Here is a 22151-nt window from a genome sequence, read left to right as displayed (position 1 = left end):
GCAAAACCATTTATTTGAGCTTGTGCACAGAATACATGAGAGTTCAAACACTGGAACAAGAGTCTTCAGAGTTTAACTGTGACCATTTAAAAAAAAAAAGGTGAGGTATGATTAGGCAAAAAGGTCTGTTACTACTGGTGATTTTTGAAGTCTGAAATCTGCATGTTGCAGTTTGCTAACGCAGCTAATGTTATTCAGCTGATTTGGTGTGTTATTAATTACTCTATGTAATGGTATCAAGGCATTTGCAAAGAACTACATAGACACAATGACCTCAAAACAAGGTGAGTCAGATAGCCCAGATATTAGTGCTTTCGGGACAGAGCTATTAAAAGAACACTGTTGGGTGGGATGTGTTTATTTAGCTACTGAGTATAACTATCAAAAGTCTCTCGCAGACAGGCCTGCAATACGTTTAATGCTTTGCAAAATAAAGGCGCAACAGAGCTAAACTAAAACTAAATAATTATCCACACTTTTACATTATCAATGTATCAAAAAAGAATGTGCAACATCAAAGGGATTACTCATTAGTGGCAAACAGACAACTCTTCAATCCACCACATCTAAACAGAGCCTTGAGCATCTTTTAATCTCTAATGTGGGCTGGATCTGTTTTGGAGACCAAACAAGAAAATATCTTAAAGAAGAGATAATATTTTCTTGGTGACCAGAAAAATATCTTCAGGCAGCCAATAATGTGTGTAATGCATTTAAAATAATTTCATTTAAATTAAACATTTCTAATGACTCAGTCAAACTAGAGTAAAAATAAGAAGACAAACTGTAACCGACTACAAGTAGTTGCAGCGACCAACTGCTTGTCCATGTTCGATCACAAGGTGATTGCACACGCTGAGGGAGGCAACCTGTCTCCAAACAATCCCAGTCTGACTTGCATTATCTCAATCATTCTCAAACAGATTGTTGAAGGGTTGCAAACACAGTCCCGATCAAAAGTTTAAAACCACTTAAAAAATGGCAAAAAAATCACATTTTGCATGGTTGGATCTTAACAAGGTTCCAAGTAGAGCTTCAACATGCAACAAGAAGAAATGGGAGTGAGACAAAACATTTTTTTGAGCAAGCAATTTATCGAAAACAATGCTTAAACTGTAACAGCTGTTTTACAGCTGGTCAAAAGTTTAGGACCACACCTCAAAAAAAACCTGTAAACCCCCCAAAACAGAAATCAAAGTTCAAAACATGAACTCAGTAATGAGTAGCTCCACCGTTATTGTTGAACACTTCAAAAATTTGTTGTGGCATGCTTGATGCAAGTGTTTCCATGAGGTGAGTGGAAACTGCAAGCAGTGAAGACGGCCGCACAAGGGGCATCTACTCTCTGGAACTGGTGTCCATTCATCTTGCCATCCATCCCCAAAGATTCTTAATTGGATTTAGATCAGGGGAACACACAGGATGGTCCAAAAGAGTGATGTTATTCCCCTGAAAGAAGTCCCTTGTCCTGCAGGCATTTTGTACTGTAGCGTTGTCCTGTTGAAAAACCCAGTCGTTACCACGCAGACGAGGGCCCTCAGTCATGAGGGATGCTCTCTGCAACCTCTGGTCATAGCCAGTGGCCGTTTGACGCCCCTGCACCTCCTGATGCTCCATTGTTCCACTGAAGGAAAAAGCACCTCAGACCATTATGGCGTCCCCTCCACTGTGGCGCGTTGAAAACATCTCAGGTGGGATCTGCTTGTCATCCTAGTACCATCAATATTAAATTCTTTCTCATTAGAGAATAAAACTTTCTTCCACCTTTTAGTGTCCCATGTTTGGTGCTCTCTTGCAAAGTCCAAATGATCAGTTCTGTTGCGTTCAAGGAGACGAGGCCTTTCAAGACATTTTTTGTTTTTTAAGCCCTTCAATCTCAGCTGCCGTCTGATGGTTATGGGGCTGCAGTCAGCACCAGTAACGGCCTTAATTTGGTTCGAGGATTGTCCAGTGTCTTGACGGACAGCCAGTCAGATTCTCCAGTTCATTGCTGGAGAAATTATTTTCAGGTTTTCCACTTTACTTTTTTGTTCCATATCCCCCAGGATCATTTAAGAAATTCCAAATGGCTGTCTTACTGCGTCCCACCTCAGCAGTGATGGTGCGCTGCGAGAGACCCTGCTTATGCAGTTCAACAACCCGACCACATTCAAAAGGGAAATGCCATCAGAACGTCATGACTGTGTGACTACCTGACAAAAAATGACAATGAATCCACATTTTTGCACAGATTTGGCCTTTTAAAGGCATGTGGTCCTAAACTTTTGATCAGCTGTAAAACAGCCTGTTTCAGTTTAAGCGTTGCTTGCAATAAATTGCATGCCCCCAAAAATGTTTTGTCTAACTCCCATTTCTTCTTGTTGCATGTTGAAGCTCTATTTGAAACCTTGTTAAGATCCAACCATGCAAAATATGTTTTTTTTTGCCATTTTTCAAGTGGTCTTAAACTTCTGATCGGGACTGTATCTATCATGTCATTTAAAAACATAAGCAGATTGACAGTAATCAGAGTCAGTCTGCATCGGTGAATGTAACTTGGCAGTGATTTTGCTGAGTGCCTATGTCATTTTGCAGTTAAATTACCGTACTGCAACAGCTACGTCACTATTTGTGGAGGAATTTCTGTTTCAGATCTGAGGTTCTTATTCGACTCTGAATGGAAGAAGTGAATGTGAATTTCTGTTTAATGTGAATTTCTGTGGATGTAGACAGCAACAGATTTGCAACAGATGGCAACAGATTTGCCATTTTCCCCAATTTATCGCACTTAATCGGCGTATTATCAGAAACAGATGCTTGACGCATTCAACTGCAAACTGATAGCAGACTGACTCTGTCTTATTGCTGTTTAATCGCCATCTTTATGCACCGAAATCTCTTTGAGGACAACAACCGTCGCAGACCTCGTCCCCGTCTTCTAAGCAACCTGTTTTCCTTACTAGTACTTCAGCATTGTGTTTTATTTTTGCCTCCCAAGTTTAGCCAAAAGTACCAACCACAGATTCTGGCAGGAGAAACACACGGACCCTGTACCACCAGTCCTTGCCAGCAGCAATGTGGATGGTGTACTTTTAAATGAATATTTATGTTGTTTATTATGAATATAAAGCAAATTATATACTTTAGCTCTGTGAAAGTTACAGGAAATAATATAGATGAAGGGATGTTTCTGAATTACAAGTGTGCTCGAAGAAAGCTGTGTAGAGATGTGAGTGCTGTGTGTCGAGATGTGAGTGCTGTGTGTCTCACATTTTGTCCTCTGTGTCCTGGTGTCCCTGGTGCTCCACTCTGACACTTCTTTGATCTGCCTCTTCTACCCCTCTCCCCCTGTTTGACCAAAACATGCAAGTGCACGCAGGGAAAATATATATATTTTAAATACAACACCTCTAAATCATCAACAACAAGAAAAAATGTCCATAGCAGCACACCTCATCACTCACTTCTAAACAATATGAAAGACAGACCAATTAGGCGCATCCTTGGAATATCCTCATTAGAGGTTTCCAGCCACTCTCTGTCAACACTGAGAGTCCAGTAATTGTAGCTGAAAGGAGCTAATTGAGTAAGATATTACTTGAAAGCTGCAGACAGAAATAGACCTCTCAGTGTGTGTGTGTGTGTGTGTTTTAATTGAGGACATGTCTCTGCTGTATCCACTGCTGGTGCCACTCTCTTACAAAGACACGGTGATGACTGTAATCAAGCTCAGCTCCTGCTCATTGTGTTCTGTCACATATTTAGTCTTCTCTTGTTGGGCTTTAAAGTCCAAAAATGTATTTGTGAGTAAGTGATATAAGCTATGTACGCACAGGTGCCCGTTCTTTCTCATAAATGGACTACCAATTTAGCGAACCTGCTAAATTAAAAAAACATATACATTTTAAGACTCTGATAGGGCATATACTTTTACAGAAATATGTTTCCCTCAACTGCATACTTCACTGAATATTTGTGCCTCTATGTCTGGAGCCCCTAATTTAGCCCCAATTTAGCTGCCAAGACAAGTTTTTGTTACGTGACGATATTGTGACTGTATCATTTAGTTAAAGACTGTAGCATTCATATTCAGTGTTGAGTAAAAAAAATACCCCATTAAACTAGTGATCAACTATTCCACTAACGTGTGCCAGTCTTTAAATAAAAAGTTAATATCTGTTGATAAGTTCTAACTTTTGGCCCCGATATTGTGTGATGACAGCTTGTAGAGGGCATCTCACGAACATCACATTTGTTAAAGATAAAAGTGACGATTCTCTATGACGGTACTGATGACACACGTAACTTGTGAGTAGGTGCTTGGAAAAGTAAAGACAGCTAGACTACTTTTAATTTGTTATCATGAGATAATGAAGTCGTGATCAGGGGAACAGCAGGTAGCTTGGAGATAATTAGACTGTAGTATTGATAATGAGCCTGTGTTTCATCCGCAAGTACAAGTACCTAAAGAGTTGGGTATACTGTACCTTAGGCCCTTTGTCTCCCTGAGGCCCTGGCGGTCCCGGTGGTCCCGTATCACCGTCCCTTCCTGGACTTCCTGCTGACCCCTTGAAACCTGGGAAACCTGGAAAACCTGCTGCACCCTGAATTCATTAAAAGAAAAATCTGATCACAGTGGCTAAACCGCTGTAAAGCTACATCATTATATAAATATAAACAGATTTCACCAGCTTTTAATAGGATATAAAAATAAACTCTAGGATAAAAAATCACAGGTCTTATGGCTTTGAATTTACAAACCTTTTCCCCTTTTACTCCAGGATCACCATCAACACCATTGATCCCCCCTTCTCCCTTGTCTCCCTAAAATTTCACAAAATGAGAAACACTAACTGATTTGTTTGTGTGTGTGTGTGCTTGGGAAATTAGTAGGGGAAATACACGCACACTTAAATGCTTACCTTGCGGCCCGTGACCCCATTCAGTCCAGGTATGCCCGGGGTGCCAGGTAACCCCATATCTCCCTGTTTTGCAGGGACATATATGGAGTATGCATGTTTTTCACATAGCACTGCTACATAACCTAACACAGCTCGCTAATCAAATAAGAATCAAATTAAGGGATAACCTTTTCTCCATTCAGGCCAGGGCTCCCAGTGCGCCCAGGAAAACCTCGGAAACCCTGTAAAAGCATGAAACACATCACTTAATTCATTAAAACACAGACACACAAGCAGGTGACAAATTAGGAAAAAGTAATCAATGTGAAAATGGAAATTCTTCACCTTCTCCCCTTTCTCCCCTTTTTCTCCTGGTAAGCCAGGTTCTCCTGGATCACCCTATGGAAAAAATAAAAGAATGAAAAGAATGACAAACTAAATTAACTGTATTTGAATGTTTAGAAATCAAAGGTGCAGTAAATAGTTATAAACTGCTCATTAGAGTACCTGATTACCCTGTTGTCCTTGGAGTCCATTGTCTCCTTTATCCCCTTTGGCTCCATCCAGCCCATCAGCCCCATTGCGACCCTTGAATCAAATTAAATTGTTATTATCTCACTTGATCACATCTTAAATTAATACTGAGTATTGGCTTTAAATGTCTTAGACGTCAGTACCATCACTCCATTGACTCCAGGATCTCCTGGATCTCCCTGCAGACAATCATGACAATTTCACACACAGAGCTTCAAGAAATGAGTGTTTGAACTAATGTTGATGCCTAACTTACTTACTTTTTGTCCTACCGGGCCCCGTGCTCCAAACCTTCCCATTGCACCTTTTGTACCCGCATTACCTTTTACACCCTTTTAAAAACAGTTAATTAGGTAGATTTTAGATGTTTTTAAGCAAGACATGATTGGCACTACACTCTGTAACCTGCAAACTTTTCCAAACTCTAAACAACTTTGTATCTGAATTCATTACCTTGACCCCAGGAGGACCGTCCTCGCCTTTTTCTCCTTTATCCCCGTCAAAACCAGGTGAACCTCGCTCACCCTGAAACAAAATGCCCGCACACTTCTTCATTTCTAATTTTTCACACATATTTTTTTTAAGCTTACAGCTTTTATTTTCAGCTCTTTTTATTGTGTATGTGTTAGATGACTTGAGTTGTTTCAATATGTTTTGTACTGAAACTAATTTTAGTGGAATGAGTAATAGAAAAAAAGTCAGTGGGATCTCACTGGCTGTCCTTTGGAGCCCTTATAGCCACGAGGTCCTTGGATTTGAAGCACACTGCCCTGTAGAAAGGAACTCAGTTGTAAAATCAGTATGAAACTAATGTAAATACAGCTCATTCAAAATAAAGAACGCCCTCTTTCAGTTTCAGCCTTCAGCACAAAAACTTCTTATTCATGTCAAGCACGGTGGTGGTGGGGTAAGGATTTGGGATTGTTTTGCAGTTACAGGAGCTGGGTACCTTGCAGTCATTGAGTCAACCATGAACTCTGTTGTATACCAAATAGAGATAGACTAGAAATAGGCTAGATTCAAATGTGAGGCCATCTGTCCAACAGCTAAAGGTTGGCCAAAACTGGGTCATACACCAGGTCAATGATCCCAAGCACAGCAGCAAATCTACAACAGAAGTGGTGAAAAAGAACAGAATCAAGGTGTTGCAATGGCTCAGTAAAAGTCCAGACCTCAACATAACTCAAATGTTGTGCCAGCACATTAAGAGAGCTGTTATTCAACAAATATAGTTGGTTTTTCACATACTACTTTTGCAGTTAGTATGTGTTAAATAAAGGTACAGTGTAACATTTCAAGTGTTACTGTTCATCTGAAATTGTATTTACCTACTATTAAGACCTGCCGAGGAACTAATTATTTTTATAATGTCCTTTGTATATGTAAAACTCTAAGTTTCTTTGGCTGCTCTTTTATTCACAGGGAATGCTGCAGGAGATGGCTCTGTGTATTATGATTTGGCACATTTTTACACCCAATGGGCTTCCTGATGCAACCCCCGTGGGATTTGTGTTTCCTCCTGGTCCTGTACTGGGGATCTTTTGCATTGTTTAACAAATGTGTAAACCACTACAGTATGGAGCCACACACATAAAGCCTACCTATGTATACATAAAACCTTTGAACTGAAAGAGGGTGTACTTTAGTTTTAATGACAGTATATCCACAGATACAGTAAATACAAAGCTGTAAGGTCAGAAGTCATTACTCTCACAACTTCACCTACTTCCAAGGTGCAAAAAGAAGAACATAAAGTCTGAAGAGGATTAAGTTCCAACAACAGCTGTATTTTAAAGAACAACTTTATTCTTTGATTATTTGTTTGCAGAATTTATGATTTCAAGCCACAAGAAAAAAAGATCTACTACAAGTGTTGCTGGAACTTTAACCTATGTATAAAGTTGTAAACCTTACATACGTCTTGTTTGACACACATGTGTTTAACCACAGAGCAAGACAAACTCATTATACCCTTTCTCCTTTGACTCCAGGTGATCCACGATCTCCCTAAAAGAAAACAAAACATGATTTTTAAATCCAGTTTCAAACAGCATGATTTCAATTTTAACTGAAGTAAAGAAAACTACATGCACATTGTAGTAGTTCTAGTATGAATATGTTGAAAGCTAGTTCTGCACAACATGATGAGATTTTATTGGTATTTGACATGACTGTCATAAATAATAAAATCATCCAGCAAAACCTTAGTTACGACACTGTCTGACAAACAAATATGAATGCAGGCTGACCAACAAGTGGCACCACTTTTAACACAGCCAGTACCCACTGATATTTAAAAACAAACAGGAAATCACAATTGCAACATAAATGTGCCTGTAATAGAGCAGAATATTCACATCTTAATGTCAGTGAGTCATCTGCAAGTAAAAATAAATCACAAGCAGCTGTTTATTGATATTCGGGCACCTGAGAATTACAGCAGCTTCATGCTTCATGCACTCGTTTAACAGAAATCCTCAGGGTAAAGAGAAAAACATCCAGTCACTCATTTCACTGCTTTGGTCGCACAGATGAAAGCAGCAAGTACTTATGCAAATATATATGCTTGCTATCTTGTTCCATTACAATATGTTTATGTTGCGGTAAACTGAGTCCATCTATCCTCCCTGCAGTCAACAGTGATGGATGCATGAATGGAAACATTGTCCTAATATGCACACTGTGTATCTCTTGCTGTAGAAAGAGACACACAAGAAACAAAGACTTAAAATAGTACATAGTTTTGAGGCGCTCAACATGACAGCAATTTCACATGTATTTTTGGCACTTTAAGCAACATGACAGCAATTTCAGTTCACTGTATTTCAGAGCCTGGTAGGCTGACCAAAATAGCAAAGCCTGGCCTGATATCTACGACATTATACTGCTACTGTTCTAGCGCAACAGAGAGTTCTCATTTTTCTTTGCACTGGTGCTATATTCCTGCCCAAATTAAATATAAAAAATGTAGAGTTCAGGTGTAAGGTTAAATTTGTAATATTAAAGTCTCATTAGCTGTAATCTAAGATGTCTAATAAAAAAAAAAAATTAGGAAAATTGATTATAAAAAAAACGAAGACAAGAAACATCATTGATTCATCAGTCATGGCAACAGCTCACCTTTTCACCTTTGCTCCCACTCAGTCCTCTAGGACCCTGTTTTTATAAGAAGGGTGAAAGATAGTGTAGTTTTTCTCCTATGTCACTAAGGGTTTTATATAAAACTTCATGTTCAATTGTATGGTTTTGAAAAGTTGCTTACTATGGGCCCAGGAGCTCCTTTGACACCCGGAGAGCCCTTGTCACCCTGAAAAGAAACATTTTCCTGCATAAGCAAACATAGCAAAGCTGATTTTTTTTGTGATATTTTAAAATGATAAAAACTACAGTTCCTGTCTGGTCTAAACATCACTAACGACATAGTCACCAAATGTCAAATATGTAAAAAGGAACTTACCCTTTTACCTGGGAGGCCAACTACGCCTCTCTCACCAGGTTCACCTGGTGTACTGTCACCCTGGTAAAATGAGGAAGGGAAAATGATCATTTTTGAAGTGGCAAAAACTGCATAATTGTAGTATGAGGCAAAATAGATTTATGTTAAAATAACAATAACACCATGCTTTAAGTTTGACTTACACAACTGTGCATAATATTAGTACTTACCTTTTCTCCTTTTTCTCCAGGTATGCCAGGAATACCCTATGAGGTGGTGCCAAAAGAAATTGGACTCATTTTCAGCCAGCAATAAAACAGAGAGAAACAAAAGTATAAAATGGAAAAAAAATGTAACAAGCAGTGATTTTTAGTGTAGAAGGTTGGCAAAGAAATAAATAACCTAAAAGACAGAAATGTTAAGTTTTCTATACATGAGGTCCTGGCAGTCCTCGAGGTCCAGGAGATCCTGGGGAGCCATTCTTCCCTCTTTTACCTCGGCTGCCCTAATATCAACACAAACATCATACTTCATCATTATTATTTAAGCAGTGAGGTAATACTTAGAACCTTCTCTGTCTATGCCTCTTCTTATTAATTCATTCTCACATTTCATACAGATTATTTCATTTATTAGATCATTTCATTTATTATATTGTATTGGCATTCAAAAGAGTTTAAGGGTGATTGTAAGATAATGTTGATGACATACCTCTCTACCTCCCTCTCCTGGGTCCCCTGGAAGACCCCTAAGACCTGTGGGGCCCTGGATGCCTGGATTGCCAGAGATTCCCTGAATGCCCTGAGCACCTGGAGGACCTGGCTCGCCGGGCTCACCCTGAGGCAACACCATGGCAGAAAATAAGAATACAGGAAAAAAAGAAAAGAAAAATCAGTGTTTGAAGATGAGCACATCATCAGAGGTCACTTGTCTCTTGTAATGTTGTTATTCAGCTTTTCTATTACTTTTGAATAATTGCTTTGAAATAAGGTCCTTCTTGCCTTTATCAAATTAAAAGCTGAAACAGAATTTTGAATGAGTCACTGAGTCAATTAAATACTCCAAATTAAAAGTGTGATGTGAATCGAAGTCATTCAAAGTAAATGCTATGGAAGTCTGTGGGGGCTAATTAATTTACTAGGACATGTATATGTATATATATATATATACAGAGAGAGAGAGAGAGAGAGAGAGAGAGAGCTTAAATGTATTTTACAGCCCACCAATGTAAAGTCTGTGCTAACCTAAATTAAAACTATTGGCAATTACTAAATCCACTTGTTATGTTTTTGCAATGCTTAATCCACCATTATGCACAAACTCTTCAATCAAAATGATATTTTGAATGCTAAAATATAATTATTGTTGTTGTCCAATTTTCAAATGTACTGTTTTACAAAAAAGCATAAAAAATAGTAAAGAACATCATTATTTTTCTGATTATATATATTTTTTGTCAATGAAAAGAGAGACAATAACTAAAAACAATATATTTAGGCCATACAAAATATATTTACAGTTTGTTTTTTTTTAACAATATAAATATTTATAAAATATTACTTTAAAAAAAATGTTTTTTATGACAGGTGGTCAAACAGACCAGTAACCATCAGTAACCATCCCCCCTGTATCATGATGACAGCTATCAGCTAATGCAGTTTATCATATTAAAAGGTTAAAAGGCTAGTTGATTAAACACTTATGTTATTTATTATGTTAGCACACTTGAAACAGTTCTGACAGTCAGTCTAATAAAATTAAAATCAGTCTTTAAAGTCCCCATAAGGGATGAGCGGAGAAATAGAAATTTCACCTTCTGTCCAGGAGGACCAGCCTGACCCTCTGGCCCTCTGTGACCGATGCCCGGCTCCCCCTAAAAATAACCAAACAGATGAACACATCTGCGCAGTCACCATCATTAAAGTTTAAAAAGCACAGTTAAATCTTTATATATTTACCTTTTGTCCCTTTTCACCAATTTCACCCTGAAGAGTGCATAGAAATGAGTTAGAATAATGGAGTGCACCGTGACACATCCTTTTCATGTGCCAAAATAAACTAACTCGGAGGAATTTGAAATAAAAAAAAAAAACAGGACTTGTCAGCATGTTTAACAAGGGGAATTATTAATGTCTGCTTTAATCTACTGTCTCAAAGTCATACAGAAATAGAGCAGGAGGGACATCAAAGCCCTGGACTCAACCAGATTCAGTGACAGGCGAGACGGGAGAGAAGCTCTCCCTGAGCTCTGATGTCATTTACAGATGCAGTGTTGGGTGGAGGGGGAGCATCCATGATATTTTTATGAACTGGTGGAACATTTCATGTGGGGACATGTGTCATTCTTGCTTTGTGATCTTAAGATGATAATAAAAATAATGCTTGAAATCAGTGGGACAGTATCAGCGACTCGGTCATTTCAGCACAGATATGTTTTATTTCAAAGGGTTGGTTCAAGTTGATGTCGCTTTTTTGGGCAATATTTATCACTAGGATAGAAGAATATCAGCCACACACAGCTAACAAATTTTAGAGGCATAAACTAGACAGCAATTGTGGCAACAGTGATGGATCAATGGCTCTTAATAGCTAAATAATGCTCATTATGTCTTGCGAGGCTTGAGCCACCTGTTGCAAATGTTGATGGCTTTTTTGTCCCTTTTTAATCTTTTCAATAAAGTTTTATCATAACATTCAAAATCTTGTCACCTTTTGTCCTGGTTTTCCATTTTCACCTGGCTGTCCCTGTTGTACAAAAAAGACAGTCAGTTATCATCATCATCTCTATAAACAGCTAATTTTTTAAAACAGTCATTGAGCATTTCAAGAAAAGTGTAGCATGCATACATTTTACTCTTTTGCCCTTACCTTCAGTAAATAATACCCTGGGGGATATGGGTACGGCAGTCCAGTTTCTTCATCATAATTTCCCTCTCTCCTCCTCTCCATCTCCTCCCTCATCCTCTCCCATTCCTCCCTCTGCCGCTCCAGCTCTCTTTCGCTTTCCATTTTTTCCCTCTCCTGCTCAGCCTCCCTCTCTTTCTCCAGTTCCTGTCTTTCTCTCTCCATCTCCAGCCTATCCCTCTCTCTCTCCATCTCCAAGTCCTCCTCCTCTTCTTCCTTCTCTTGATCTACACCTTCCTCTGCCTCCCAGTCATAGTCTCCACTTCTCTCCTCCTCCTCATAGACTGGATCAGGGACTGGTTTTAAATCAGGCATTAACTCTTTCTCTTTTTCCATTCCCCAATCTTCCACTTCTGCTTTTGTCTGTTCTTCTCCTCCACCTATTATTTCTGTGGGAACTTCTGTCTCTGTATCGATGTATCTCTGTCTCTCTCGTGCTTCTTGTCTCTCACTCCGGCTGTGTGTCTGAAGGCCTGGATTTTCTTTTTCGTCCTTCTAAAAACACAAATCAGTGTATTTGTAAGTCATCTATCCATCTTGATTTGGATAAACACCTGATGTCTACTGTTGAAAACAGACTTACGCTCCAGATTTTGTAACCCTGAGCTCCAGAGGAGATGTGCTGTAATTTAAATGAGTACAAAGCAAAACTTTTTTTAGATGCAATTTGATTTTAATTTTTTAAAACATGGAACTATCAGATGAAAATTAATACTTGCTGTGCCTTCTTAAACCGATTTCGTCCTCCTGGGGCACCTGGCATGAACACCTAAAACATACAGATTTTACGTCACAATTTTTAAAAAATTATTATTCATTAGTCTTCTACAAAAACAGGTGATGCTTACCATGGTGTCAGGCCAAAATACACCTCTTTTCACCCTGATTTCAGGTTGAGGCACTTCCATCTCCCACAGAGCCTTCATAAGCAAATTTAGCAAATCAATTATGATGATTGATATTGATATACTTTGTAAGTGCTGAGCCACCTCTAATTTCTTTATATTGTTTGAGGAAAATGGGAAACAAACATGTGCAGGCATACACAAAAACACAGCATCTAACGTTGTGTTTTTAGTTTGTACAATTCTTAAAAAGGTGAAAGTCATTATTTGCTATTACCATCTTTATTTTTTAACACAGCCAGAACTTCTCCAGGCTTCTGGAAGAGCATTCAAGGCTCTTCTTTGAATGTTTACTGTCTTCAACAGGTCTGGGCTTTGGGAAGGACAATTGTGACTGTTTGCCAATCATAAACTTTCCTTCTGATGTTATTGCATAGTGGATCAAAATCGGACAAGGTCACCAATGGCTGAAGTGCAACCCTAAACCATGACAGAGCCTCCACCATGATCTCCTCCACAGAAAATGATGATTACTTACCAAAAATTCTAAAGTTTGATTCATCTCTTAATCAGACCTGTTGTCACTGGTTTTCAGTCCAGTTCTTTGCCATCCTCCCTTAAGAATGGCTTCGTTCTGATGAGGTTTCAGGTATAGGTGGGGGTATAGCTCAGTGGTAGAGCATTTGACTGCAGATTAAGAGGTCCCCAGTTCAAATCTGGGTGCCCCCTTCATGCATACTCACTACTTTCTTTGTTATTCTGAACTGCTTCTTTACTTCCATGGAACCAATTCTTTAATCATACTAGTATTCTGTTGCTGCTTTTCTGTATTTATTATGTTGCTGTCGCTTTTCTTTTTCCCTTGTGCAATATTTTGGCAGATGTGCAATTTCCATAGCCCTTTCACCCTTACTTATTATTTATTATATTCTAGTGTACACAGTAGGGCAGCACGGTGGCATCACAGTAAGAAGGTCCTGAATTCAATTTCTCCATCAGTCTGGGGTCTTTCTATGTAGAGTTTGCATGTTCTCCCCCGGTCCTCTGGCTTCCTCCCACAGTCCAAAGACATGCACTTAGTGGGATTAGGTTAATTGAAAACTCTAAATTCCCATAGGTATGAATGCGGGAGTGGTAAATGGTTGTCTGTTTCTATGTGTAGCCCTGCGACAGACTGGCGACCTATCTAGGGTGCCCTAAGACAGCTGGGATAGGCTCCTGTGACCCTGAAAAAAAGGATAAGTGGAAGCAAGTGGATGGATGGACAGTGTTCCTGAATATTGTCTTTTACTTTCACACCAACCAAGTTCTAAATTCAACAGATGGATCAACTGAATGACCAGGTGTATTTGCTGGATTTTTCCTGATTCTTAAGGACACGACTTTCAGATACACACATCCACTGCATAGTTTTTGTGTCTCTGTGTGTGTGTGTGTGTGTGTGTGTGTGTGTGTGTGTGTGTTTTTCTTGTCCGGTTTCTCAGGTTTTTTCAGAACACCCTGCACTGCAAAGATATGCAGGTTTTCAACTAATACCTCTTTGGGAATTATCATTTTATGTGTATTCAAATTTTGTCAAATTTGAGATACAACGCTGGCTCACCTCTTGAGTTAGGTGCTATTTTATGCTTGGATAATTAACAGCTCAGTGTGAAGTAGTTTAACAAACAAATTTAAAAAAAAAATGCATATTAAGGTACAAGACTACACTAAAAATGAGTGAAAAAGCAGTCAATGTCCAAAGAAAACCTTTACAAGACCTTCAGAAAGCCATGAGAACTATTGCTGAAGAGGACTTTTAAAAATGACAAGAAAGTCTGGCTCCTTGGAAGTAAAATATAAAGAAATCAGGGGTGGCTCAAGACTTTTGTGGAGTACTGTACGATGAGAAAAAAGGAGGAAGACACAGAGTTGTTTAGAAAGTCACTTTTACTTAAGCACACATGCACAGAGAGGTTAAACACAGACAATATAATTATAAAGATAAATTTCACCAGCGTAACAAGTGTTTGATGTGGCTACATATGTGTTTATAGTAAAACTAGATTCTAAATATTATCTATGGTATTCACAGGATATGGGAAAGTAAGAAACCCTTAGTATTTCCATGTTTTAATAAATAAAATGTTTGTATTTCCTGAAGTATGTATGCAAATTGTTGTCATGTTTAAGAAAGCTTACTTCTATTTTATTTACTGAAAAATACTTGTCATAAATAAATTAGGAGTTTCTGGCAGGGTAAGTAAAGCTACACTGGTTTTTACAATGACCAAGCTTAAAAAAACACAACCTATATACGAGGACACAATTTTCAGGTGCCTAATTTTCTATAAGCCACAATAAGAGAAAAACAGTATGTCTGGTATGGTATATGGTATTTTTTGGTGAGTGACATTGTCTCTGTGTGGAAAGAAGTCCCCCCTCATGAAACGACGTTGCTCAGGGTTCATCACCAGAGAAAACAGTTCACAGTTTATTCGCACTCTCCGTGTAGTGCTTTCTTATGAATGATTAAGACTCTATAGTCTCAGTCTCTCGGGAATTAAGAGATTTCCTGTTTAAAAAAACGAGAGAGAGAAAGTATTAAAAGTAACTCTCTGGATTTTGTTTCTCAGTAAATCATTCATGAACAGCTGGACTAGACTACATTTTCTGCTCATTTGCATTCAGACAAGCTTTAGAGAAATCATGCTAAAAGCATGCCACTCATGCTTTGGTCATGTTTGGTCATGTATTCACATCAGCCTTAAACAAACACTTGCATTATTTTGCACTGGTGAAATTTTCATCAAAAGCAGAAGAAAGAAAGGGGTCTTGAAAATGATGAAAGTGCTGCTTATGGTTTATTTATTGACAACTCCAGTTAAGCCCATTCGCTGTTTTATTCAAGCACTTGCAGATCAATTTCAGGACCCTTGTGCATAAGTGCAAATAAAGTTTTGCATTCCAAGGCATGCAAAGATCTTTAAGACGGAAGCCTGTATGACTTAAAATGAAAACTCCACCTGATCTGGTTCTTCTGTTGCCGCAGGAGGTGTAGACTGAAAAGACACATCAGAATTTTAAAGTGAAAATGTCACTTGGAAAGTCAAGCACAATACAAAGAAAGAAAAAGTAAACAATGCAGTCAGCTGCCCGGGAATACCTTCTCTATATCGTCAGAGGGTCGAGAGGGTGACTCTGTGGTTGGCAAGATAACCTAGGGGGGACAAATAAGTACACAAGTCTGAATGTAGACAAAACAGCATATTGGTAAATTTTACAACGTTTTTTAAAAAAGTGACTTTTTTGTCATTACTCTGAATGTTTGCACTTATCTGCCATTAAAATACGAAGCTAGCAGGTTTCAATGTTTTGTATTATTATAGGTAAAAGTATTGAAAGTTGCTCCGTGATGTAGTTTTCTGTTTATTGAAAGAAGATTGGATAGCTACAGTTAAACTTTCTGTTAAAAATCTGGACTTTTTGCACACTATCACACATCCAGAGTACACTCAGACTATAACAACACTTCAATATGCAGACTGCAGAGGAGCTGAACACAAGCCCTTTTACCAGAAGAGTCTCAGTCATCCCTAAAATGTCCATGCAACATGCAGCTCAAGCTCTTTTGCCTATACTCAGGCTATTGTTTGCATTCTATACTGAGACCAGTTGAACTATCCTGGATAATGGCAGTGTGGTGGGAGGGTGTGGTTTGTTGGATCAGTTGTAGGAGGGAGAGGTGGGGCAGGAAGGTTGAGGGTAGCGACACCAACTAGGTGGAGAAGAACACCTGGTCTGCTGATCCTTCTTTCTCCCATATAGTAGGTGCAAAGCTGGAGAAATGGTGAAGAATGTGCAGGGTGAAGCACAGCAGGTAGCTGTGCACTGACTGCATGTTGGCAGTCAGTGGGTGATTTCTTCTCTTTGTGCTTTATTGTAAAGTGTGTCCGTACAATTAAAAAGCTTCCCTCTGTAATTTCATTCTTAGTGGAACCTGGCAGAGGTCCCTGGCTTGTTTTTCTTAGTTTTGTGCTTGAATGAATAAAACTGATGAAAAGATAAATACCAAAGATAGCACAACATTTGTTTCACCTGTGCATCCGTTTCTCTGTCTGAGAAGACTGTTATAGGTTGACTTAAGGTCTCAACCTGGGCAGGACTGGGTGTGGGCAATTGTTCCTTACAAATCAAAAGCAACACAAATGTATTATTGTTCAGGTAAAACAGAAATGTTTATTACTTTTAGTTAGCTATCGGGCTATAAATGATCACCTTATCATCCACTGGATGGGGAAATTCATCTGTTTGGACTTCAAGCTGCGCATATTAAACAAATTGAACACATGTCACATTAAAAATGAATCATAACATTTGTACCCAGTCCAGCTAAAACAGATGAGAGAAAATTTACCTGTCTGTTTTCCCCGAAGTCCCGAGGGATTAAGGGGTCAATTGTGGTAAGTTCTTCCTATTTGAAAAAAAAATAATAAAAAATCTTGTCATAACTTTTAAACACTCAAGCCCACGGTAGATGATGTGGAGAGCGGATGAAGTGGGCTGTAATGACAAACTAATTTATTCTTAATAATTAAGATTAGGTAGTGGGTGTGTCATTAATCAGATCTCTGCAGCATTTGTGTGGGCGCAGGTATAATTCAGTCTCCAGAGATACTGCTACCAAGAAAAAAACAACAACAAAAAAAACCCCGCAGGTGACTGGATGATGAGTTTGGCAGGGCTGTTAACAAGAAGGCGCTCACAATTCTCTAAATGAGGAACAACCCCACGTCATCAACATCACATTAAAATTAAGCTTCCAACGGTGCATCAATTACTGATTTATTATTGCAGCTGCCTACCTCGTATTCATAACTGTAATCTTCGCCGTTATAAAACTCGTCTTCTTCGTCTTGCCTGGCCTCTTCACTTGTCTTAGGATAAAAAGGAAATAGCAGTTATTACAGGAAGGAATTGTTGCACAGCATTACTTGTCACGTGTGAATAACTGGAAGACATCAACGCCAAGCAAATGTAATCTGTTAACATTACAGTGAGAAGCAGATGGACATTAGGATCAATGCATGCTTTTAGTTAAATGAGGCATATTGTGGGTGCAAAACGTGGTTCATTCAGTGTGTTTATATTCACAGTGTTTTAATTTAGGATTATGTTTCATTAAATCTTTTTTTTTATAAAGTTATGTTTGTATTTTGCAAGGTCAGACAGCCATGTTAGTTGGTGCATTTTAATTTAGTTGGGGCTGAAGTGAAGTAACGTTTCCGGGTTTGTTCTGATCCGTTGTTCAAGGACATTTACCAAGCGTTGTCTCTGCCTCCTATGTCGTCCTTTATTTCCTTTGCCCTGGTTAAGAAGTTCACAATCAGAGAGAGAAAAGATGAAGGTTTCCCATACTTCAGGAGTTGTTGATGATCAAGTGCTAAACTGCAGCTGATAAGTTTAGGGAAATGAGTAATTAATGTTTATCAAAAATGAATAAAAATCCCATTAAATTAGGATGATTAAAAACCATTAAGTCTAGTTTTACCAAACAGTTTAGAGCTATTTATTGTATTTATAGGACCATACCTGATGTTTTACATGTTTCAGCCCATCCGATTTATGTGTAACCCTTTAAAGCCTGAACCATGAGATAATTACTAGAAAATTGAAATTTTTTTCAAAGTGTTTTTTGAACCTTCTGATAATTTTTTAAAAATTTAATGAAATAGTAATTTGCAAATATGAGTTTTAATTTGAATCATATTTGCTAGATCTGGCATTTTAAAAATGATACACTACACATGTGATTTAAATATATATAGACACATATACACTGCCTGGCCAAATCCCCTCCCCCAAAAAACCTGGATTAAACTAAGGCCCATATGATGAATGGCAAGAGTTTATTTAACCCTAACTGATGCAGTGAGTAGCTTGTATTATCAGAAGACATGATAATTTCCCATAGTCGTGGAAAAGACCTGCGTCCAGAAAGAAAACAACTAAGGAGACAGGTGAAACTTTTAAAAATGACTTAACTAACACATTATTAAAGGATAGCGGTGAGCCATCATCTTCGAGGAAGTAATGAGATCAGTGAGAGAATTGGAGACTGATTGGTGAAATCAAATCATAGTCAAAGTAAGAACATTTCCTTTTGACCTTGGGTTGCTTCACTTGGTCAGATCATGGTTGGCCACCATTATGTGCTAAAAGAATGAAGTTATCCCAGGGATATTCTAAAACTGAGGTCCAGATCACCAGGCCGAGGACTATTTTGCACTGGGCTCCAAAGAAAGAATAAATTTGTTTAAAAAATGTATTTCTGTGTGGAGTTTGCATGTTCTCCCTGTGTTTGCGTGGGTTCTCTCCGGTACTCTGGCTTCCTCCCCCCCTTCGTGACCCTGAAAGGTATAAGCGGCAGAGAATGAATAGATGGATGGCTAGTGTTTGGGGTATTTTATTTTTCCAAAAAATGACACTTTCACCCAAACCTTACTCTTGCACTTAACTCTTTTTCCATACATCACAAAGTCTGAAAACCCAATGACCCAAAAACAAATGTCGTTGGAGAACTTCTTTGAACAGGAAGAAAGAGCCAAAGATGAGTCAGCAGAGGGGTCTCAGAATGCCAACAAAAAGAAAGAAAGAGACTACTAAGAATCATACTTAAATTAAGAGGTTCATTGCGAAATTTACACCCTCCACATTCGCTTGGTATAATATACAGTGACTGGCTAGCTAATGAAGTCTCACAGTCCACAGAAAAATTGTCCAGCGTTAAACTGGTCGATGGTACAAAAAAGACTGGGAACCGCTGTTCTAAGATATCAGTGTCAGGAATCATCGGGCTCAGACTGTTAAAGAGCAGCTCAGGGCACATGAGACATTATTTTACACATAAACTGACCACCACAGAGTCAAGAACTTAACCCCATTGATAATTTTTGGGATGTGCTGGGGAAGACTGAATCCAAGATCTTACAGAAAAATAAATGCAACGCTGACTGACAACACATAACGCTGCATAAGCTTATCGAAACAATATCTTGGCAATGCTGTCATCAAAGATAAACGTGGTCCAACAAAATATTAGACTTTGCAACTTTATTTTGGCTGGGCAGTGTATACTAACCACTAGTGACAAATATATTTTAAGGGATTCTTCAAACTATAATCAATGCATATTTAAAGAACACATTATCAGTTGATAACAGAGACACAAATATCAGCTTTCAGGTATTTTTGTGGCACCCTAGACGTAACTCATCACATTACCTTCTTTCATGCCTTTAACTTTGTTACCATAACTTAGTGCAGTCCTTAATATTATAGAATAAAACACACATCATTCTCACTAAAATGTAAACATTAAAGTATTTTCCATATTTAGGTTTCCTTTTATACTGGTGCTACAACTGCACTTTCCCAAATCTACGTTACTGTGCAGTAATATCACAACTGAGAGTCCAAATCACTTAAAATTAGCATAAACATCAAAACAGAAGCTGACGTGTTTGCTAAGTAGAAGAGATGAGCTAAAACATCAAACACCTGTATGGTCCTTTGGTAATATGCATTCATTGTTAACTGATGGAGAAGTATCCTATTTTCCATCCTCTATCTAAAACCCAACCCTCAATAAGACAGTTATGGTAGCTTTACTTTCCCACGTTCCCTGTTCTTCTTCTTTTGTCCTGAATTCTTCTTCAGTGAGTCCTCCTGAGTGAGGAGAACAGTCTCCATTACAGATTGAGGTAACCCTGAAAACATCTGACAGACAAATTTTAACTTTAAATGCAATCTGAATATAAATAACACAAATATTTCCTAATGTAGGATTGTTTAGATTTTTGAAGTATGACATATTATGTGAATGTTAGTTATATATTAATTACTTTTTATGACTTTTTTAGGAATTATTATGAAGTTTATTTTCATTTTATTTCTTTAAATTAAGGGAATAATAGAAAATATAAAAAAGAAAAATGGCACCAAGAGTTTACACTCTGTCTTTTTTCAATCTAAAAGTGCCTAAATATGAAATGTGACAGCCTTACCTCATTGGTCATTGTATAATTGGAAGTAGAATTGACTACAGTCAGATTAACTTTGAAGGAAGTTTCAGTACTGTCTACTGTCTCCTTTAAATTGGTCTCAATTGTGTCATGCTCCGGTTCTGAATTCAGCGTGTTGACGGTCCATAAAGTTGGATCCTCTGCAGTTTCATTTAAAGGGTCCTTCAGTGAGAGAAGTAAAAAAAAACATATTAGTGACAACTGGTGATAAACTATATTCAACACAGTTTCATTTCTCCAGGATCATGGTGAAAACATTTAAAGGCACACAAGCTCAAATAAAATGCAAATGCACAAAGGTATGAGATGGCTGAAAAACTCAAGATTACACAGAACCTTAAACAATAAATATCAAGGACTGTTAATAGAACAAGAAATATTCAGAACATGAGTTGTAAATTGTTTGATGAAGCATGGACTCACCAAGCTGCTGCAAACAGTTCTCAGAGATTTTGGACCATACCGACACGATAACAACACATAATTGCTGCAAATCTGTAGGCTACAGTGAGATGATTTGAGCTTTGTTGCATGATGTGTTATCCTTCTTGAATCATCCATCAGAAGATGGGTACATTTTGGTCATAAAGGGTCAGTAGCAATGTTGAGGTAGGCTGTGCATTTAAACAATGCTGAGTTGGTACTAAGGGCCTTAAAGTGTGCCTACAAGATATTCCCCATACCATTACACCTCCACCAACCTGAAGACACAGGATGGATCCATGCTTTCACGCAGTTTACACCAAATTTTGACCCTATCATCCGAATGTCAAAGTAGAAACATCACAGGAAAGACTCAGGCAGTGTTTTTCAAACCGCCACTTCTCCAATTGTGGTGAGTCCATGAGAATTGTAGCCTACAGTTTCCTATACTTAGCTGACCTGTTTCGATGTGCATTCAGAGATGCTTGTCTGCATACTTTGGTTGTAACAAGTGGTTATTTGAGTTACTGTTGCCTTCCTATCAACTCAAAGTGTGACCATTCTCCTTGGATCTCTGGCATCGACAAGCCATTTTTCATTCACAGAAGTGCTGCTCACTAGATATTTTCTCTTTATCTGACCCTTCTCTGTAAGTCGATGGTTGCGTAGGAAATTCCCAGTAGATTATTAGTTTCTGAAATACTTGTCTGGCATATGTTCAAAATCACGCTCATGTTGATTAGATCATCTTGCAATGTTTCGTTGCCATGTGTTTAACAGTCGAACAGGTGTACCCACTAAAATATGTGGTAGATTCATAGGTTCATTATTGTTCCTTCTCTTAAGACTAGGCTGAGGTTACGTACAACCAAGAAAGATTCAGGAGGCTGGCCGTCTACATCAGTGTCCTCAAAAGTGTCCTCTTTTGACAGAGGCCTGCTGGTGATGTCAAATTTCTCCGAACTCTATCGAGAAAATATAAAATGCATAGCAGTAGCAGTCGTTTTGAAAAGTTTGAGGTATTGGAAACAAGAAATGTAAACATACAGTATACAGTCTAAAAATA

At 38.3% G+C, this 22151-nt stretch overlaps 1 protein-coding gene and 1 non-coding gene across 7 annotated transcripts in view; one reads left to right on the top strand and one right to left on the bottom strand.

Annotated features, from left to right (window-relative positions):
- The window catches only part of col7a1l (collagen type VII alpha 1-like), a 72882-nt gene that overhangs the window by 8124 nt on the left and 42607 nt on the right, over positions 1–22151 (bottom strand). For 4 of the 6 annotated variants that reach the window (XM_039601451.1, XM_039601452.1, XM_039601453.1 and 1 more), the window contains 35 exons: positions 21952–22050; positions 20645–20824; positions 20250–20357; positions 17901–17945; positions 17444–17515; positions 16996–17052; positions 16857–16901; positions 16677–16763; positions 15745–15798; positions 15605–15640; positions 12603–12674; positions 12470–12523; positions 12338–12376; positions 11719–12249; positions 11560–11595; positions 10809–10835; positions 10664–10723; positions 9562–9687; positions 9284–9355; positions 9081–9116; positions 8872–8931; positions 8677–8721; positions 8535–8570; positions 7386–7421; positions 6128–6184; positions 5868–5939; positions 5675–5746; positions 5558–5593; positions 5388–5468; positions 5226–5279; positions 5069–5122; positions 4902–4964; positions 4741–4803; positions 4467–4583; positions 3250–3327 (listed from right to left, as the gene is read on the bottom strand). In XM_039601451.1, the coding sequence (XP_039457385.1) occupies positions 3250–3327; positions 4467–4583; positions 4741–4803; positions 4902–4964; positions 5069–5122; positions 5226–5279; positions 5388–5468; positions 5558–5593; positions 5675–5746; positions 5868–5939; positions 6128–6184; positions 7386–7421; positions 8535–8570; positions 8677–8721; positions 8872–8931; positions 9081–9116; positions 9284–9355; positions 9562–9687; positions 10664–10723; positions 10809–10835; positions 11560–11595; positions 11719–12249; positions 12338–12376; positions 12470–12523; positions 12603–12674; positions 15605–15640; positions 15745–15798; positions 16677–16763; positions 16857–16901; positions 16996–17052; positions 17444–17515; positions 17901–17945; positions 20250–20357; positions 20645–20824; positions 21952–22050 (2760 nt within the window). The remainder of the gene's footprint in view (positions 1–3249; positions 3328–4466; positions 4584–4740; positions 4804–4901; positions 4965–5068; positions 5123–5225; positions 5280–5387; positions 5469–5557; positions 5594–5674; positions 5747–5867; positions 5940–6127; positions 6185–7385; positions 7422–8534; positions 8571–8676; positions 8722–8871; positions 8932–9080; positions 9117–9283; positions 9356–9561; positions 9688–10663; positions 10724–10808; positions 10836–11559; positions 11596–11718; positions 12250–12337; positions 12377–12469; positions 12524–12602; positions 12675–15604; positions 15641–15744; positions 15799–16676; positions 16764–16856; positions 16902–16995; positions 17053–17443; positions 17516–17900; positions 17946–20249; positions 20358–20644; positions 20825–21951; positions 22051–22151) is intronic. The other 2 variants (XM_039601454.1, XM_039601455.1) reach the window with 2 other exon arrangements.
- trnac-gca lies at positions 13257–13328 on the top strand. Its single transcript has one exon. It is a non-coding gene; the product is annotated as a tRNA-Cys (tRNA).

The sequence above is a fragment of the Oreochromis aureus genome, linkage group 17 (assembly GCF_013358895.1).
Source record: "Oreochromis aureus strain Israel breed Guangdong linkage group 17, ZZ_aureus, whole genome shotgun sequence".
NCBI classification, from domain to species: domain Eukaryota; kingdom Metazoa; phylum Chordata; class Actinopteri; order Cichliformes; family Cichlidae; genus Oreochromis; species Oreochromis aureus.
Note: the sequence above shows the minus strand (reverse complement) of the source record. Positions and strands in the feature narration are given on the sequence as shown.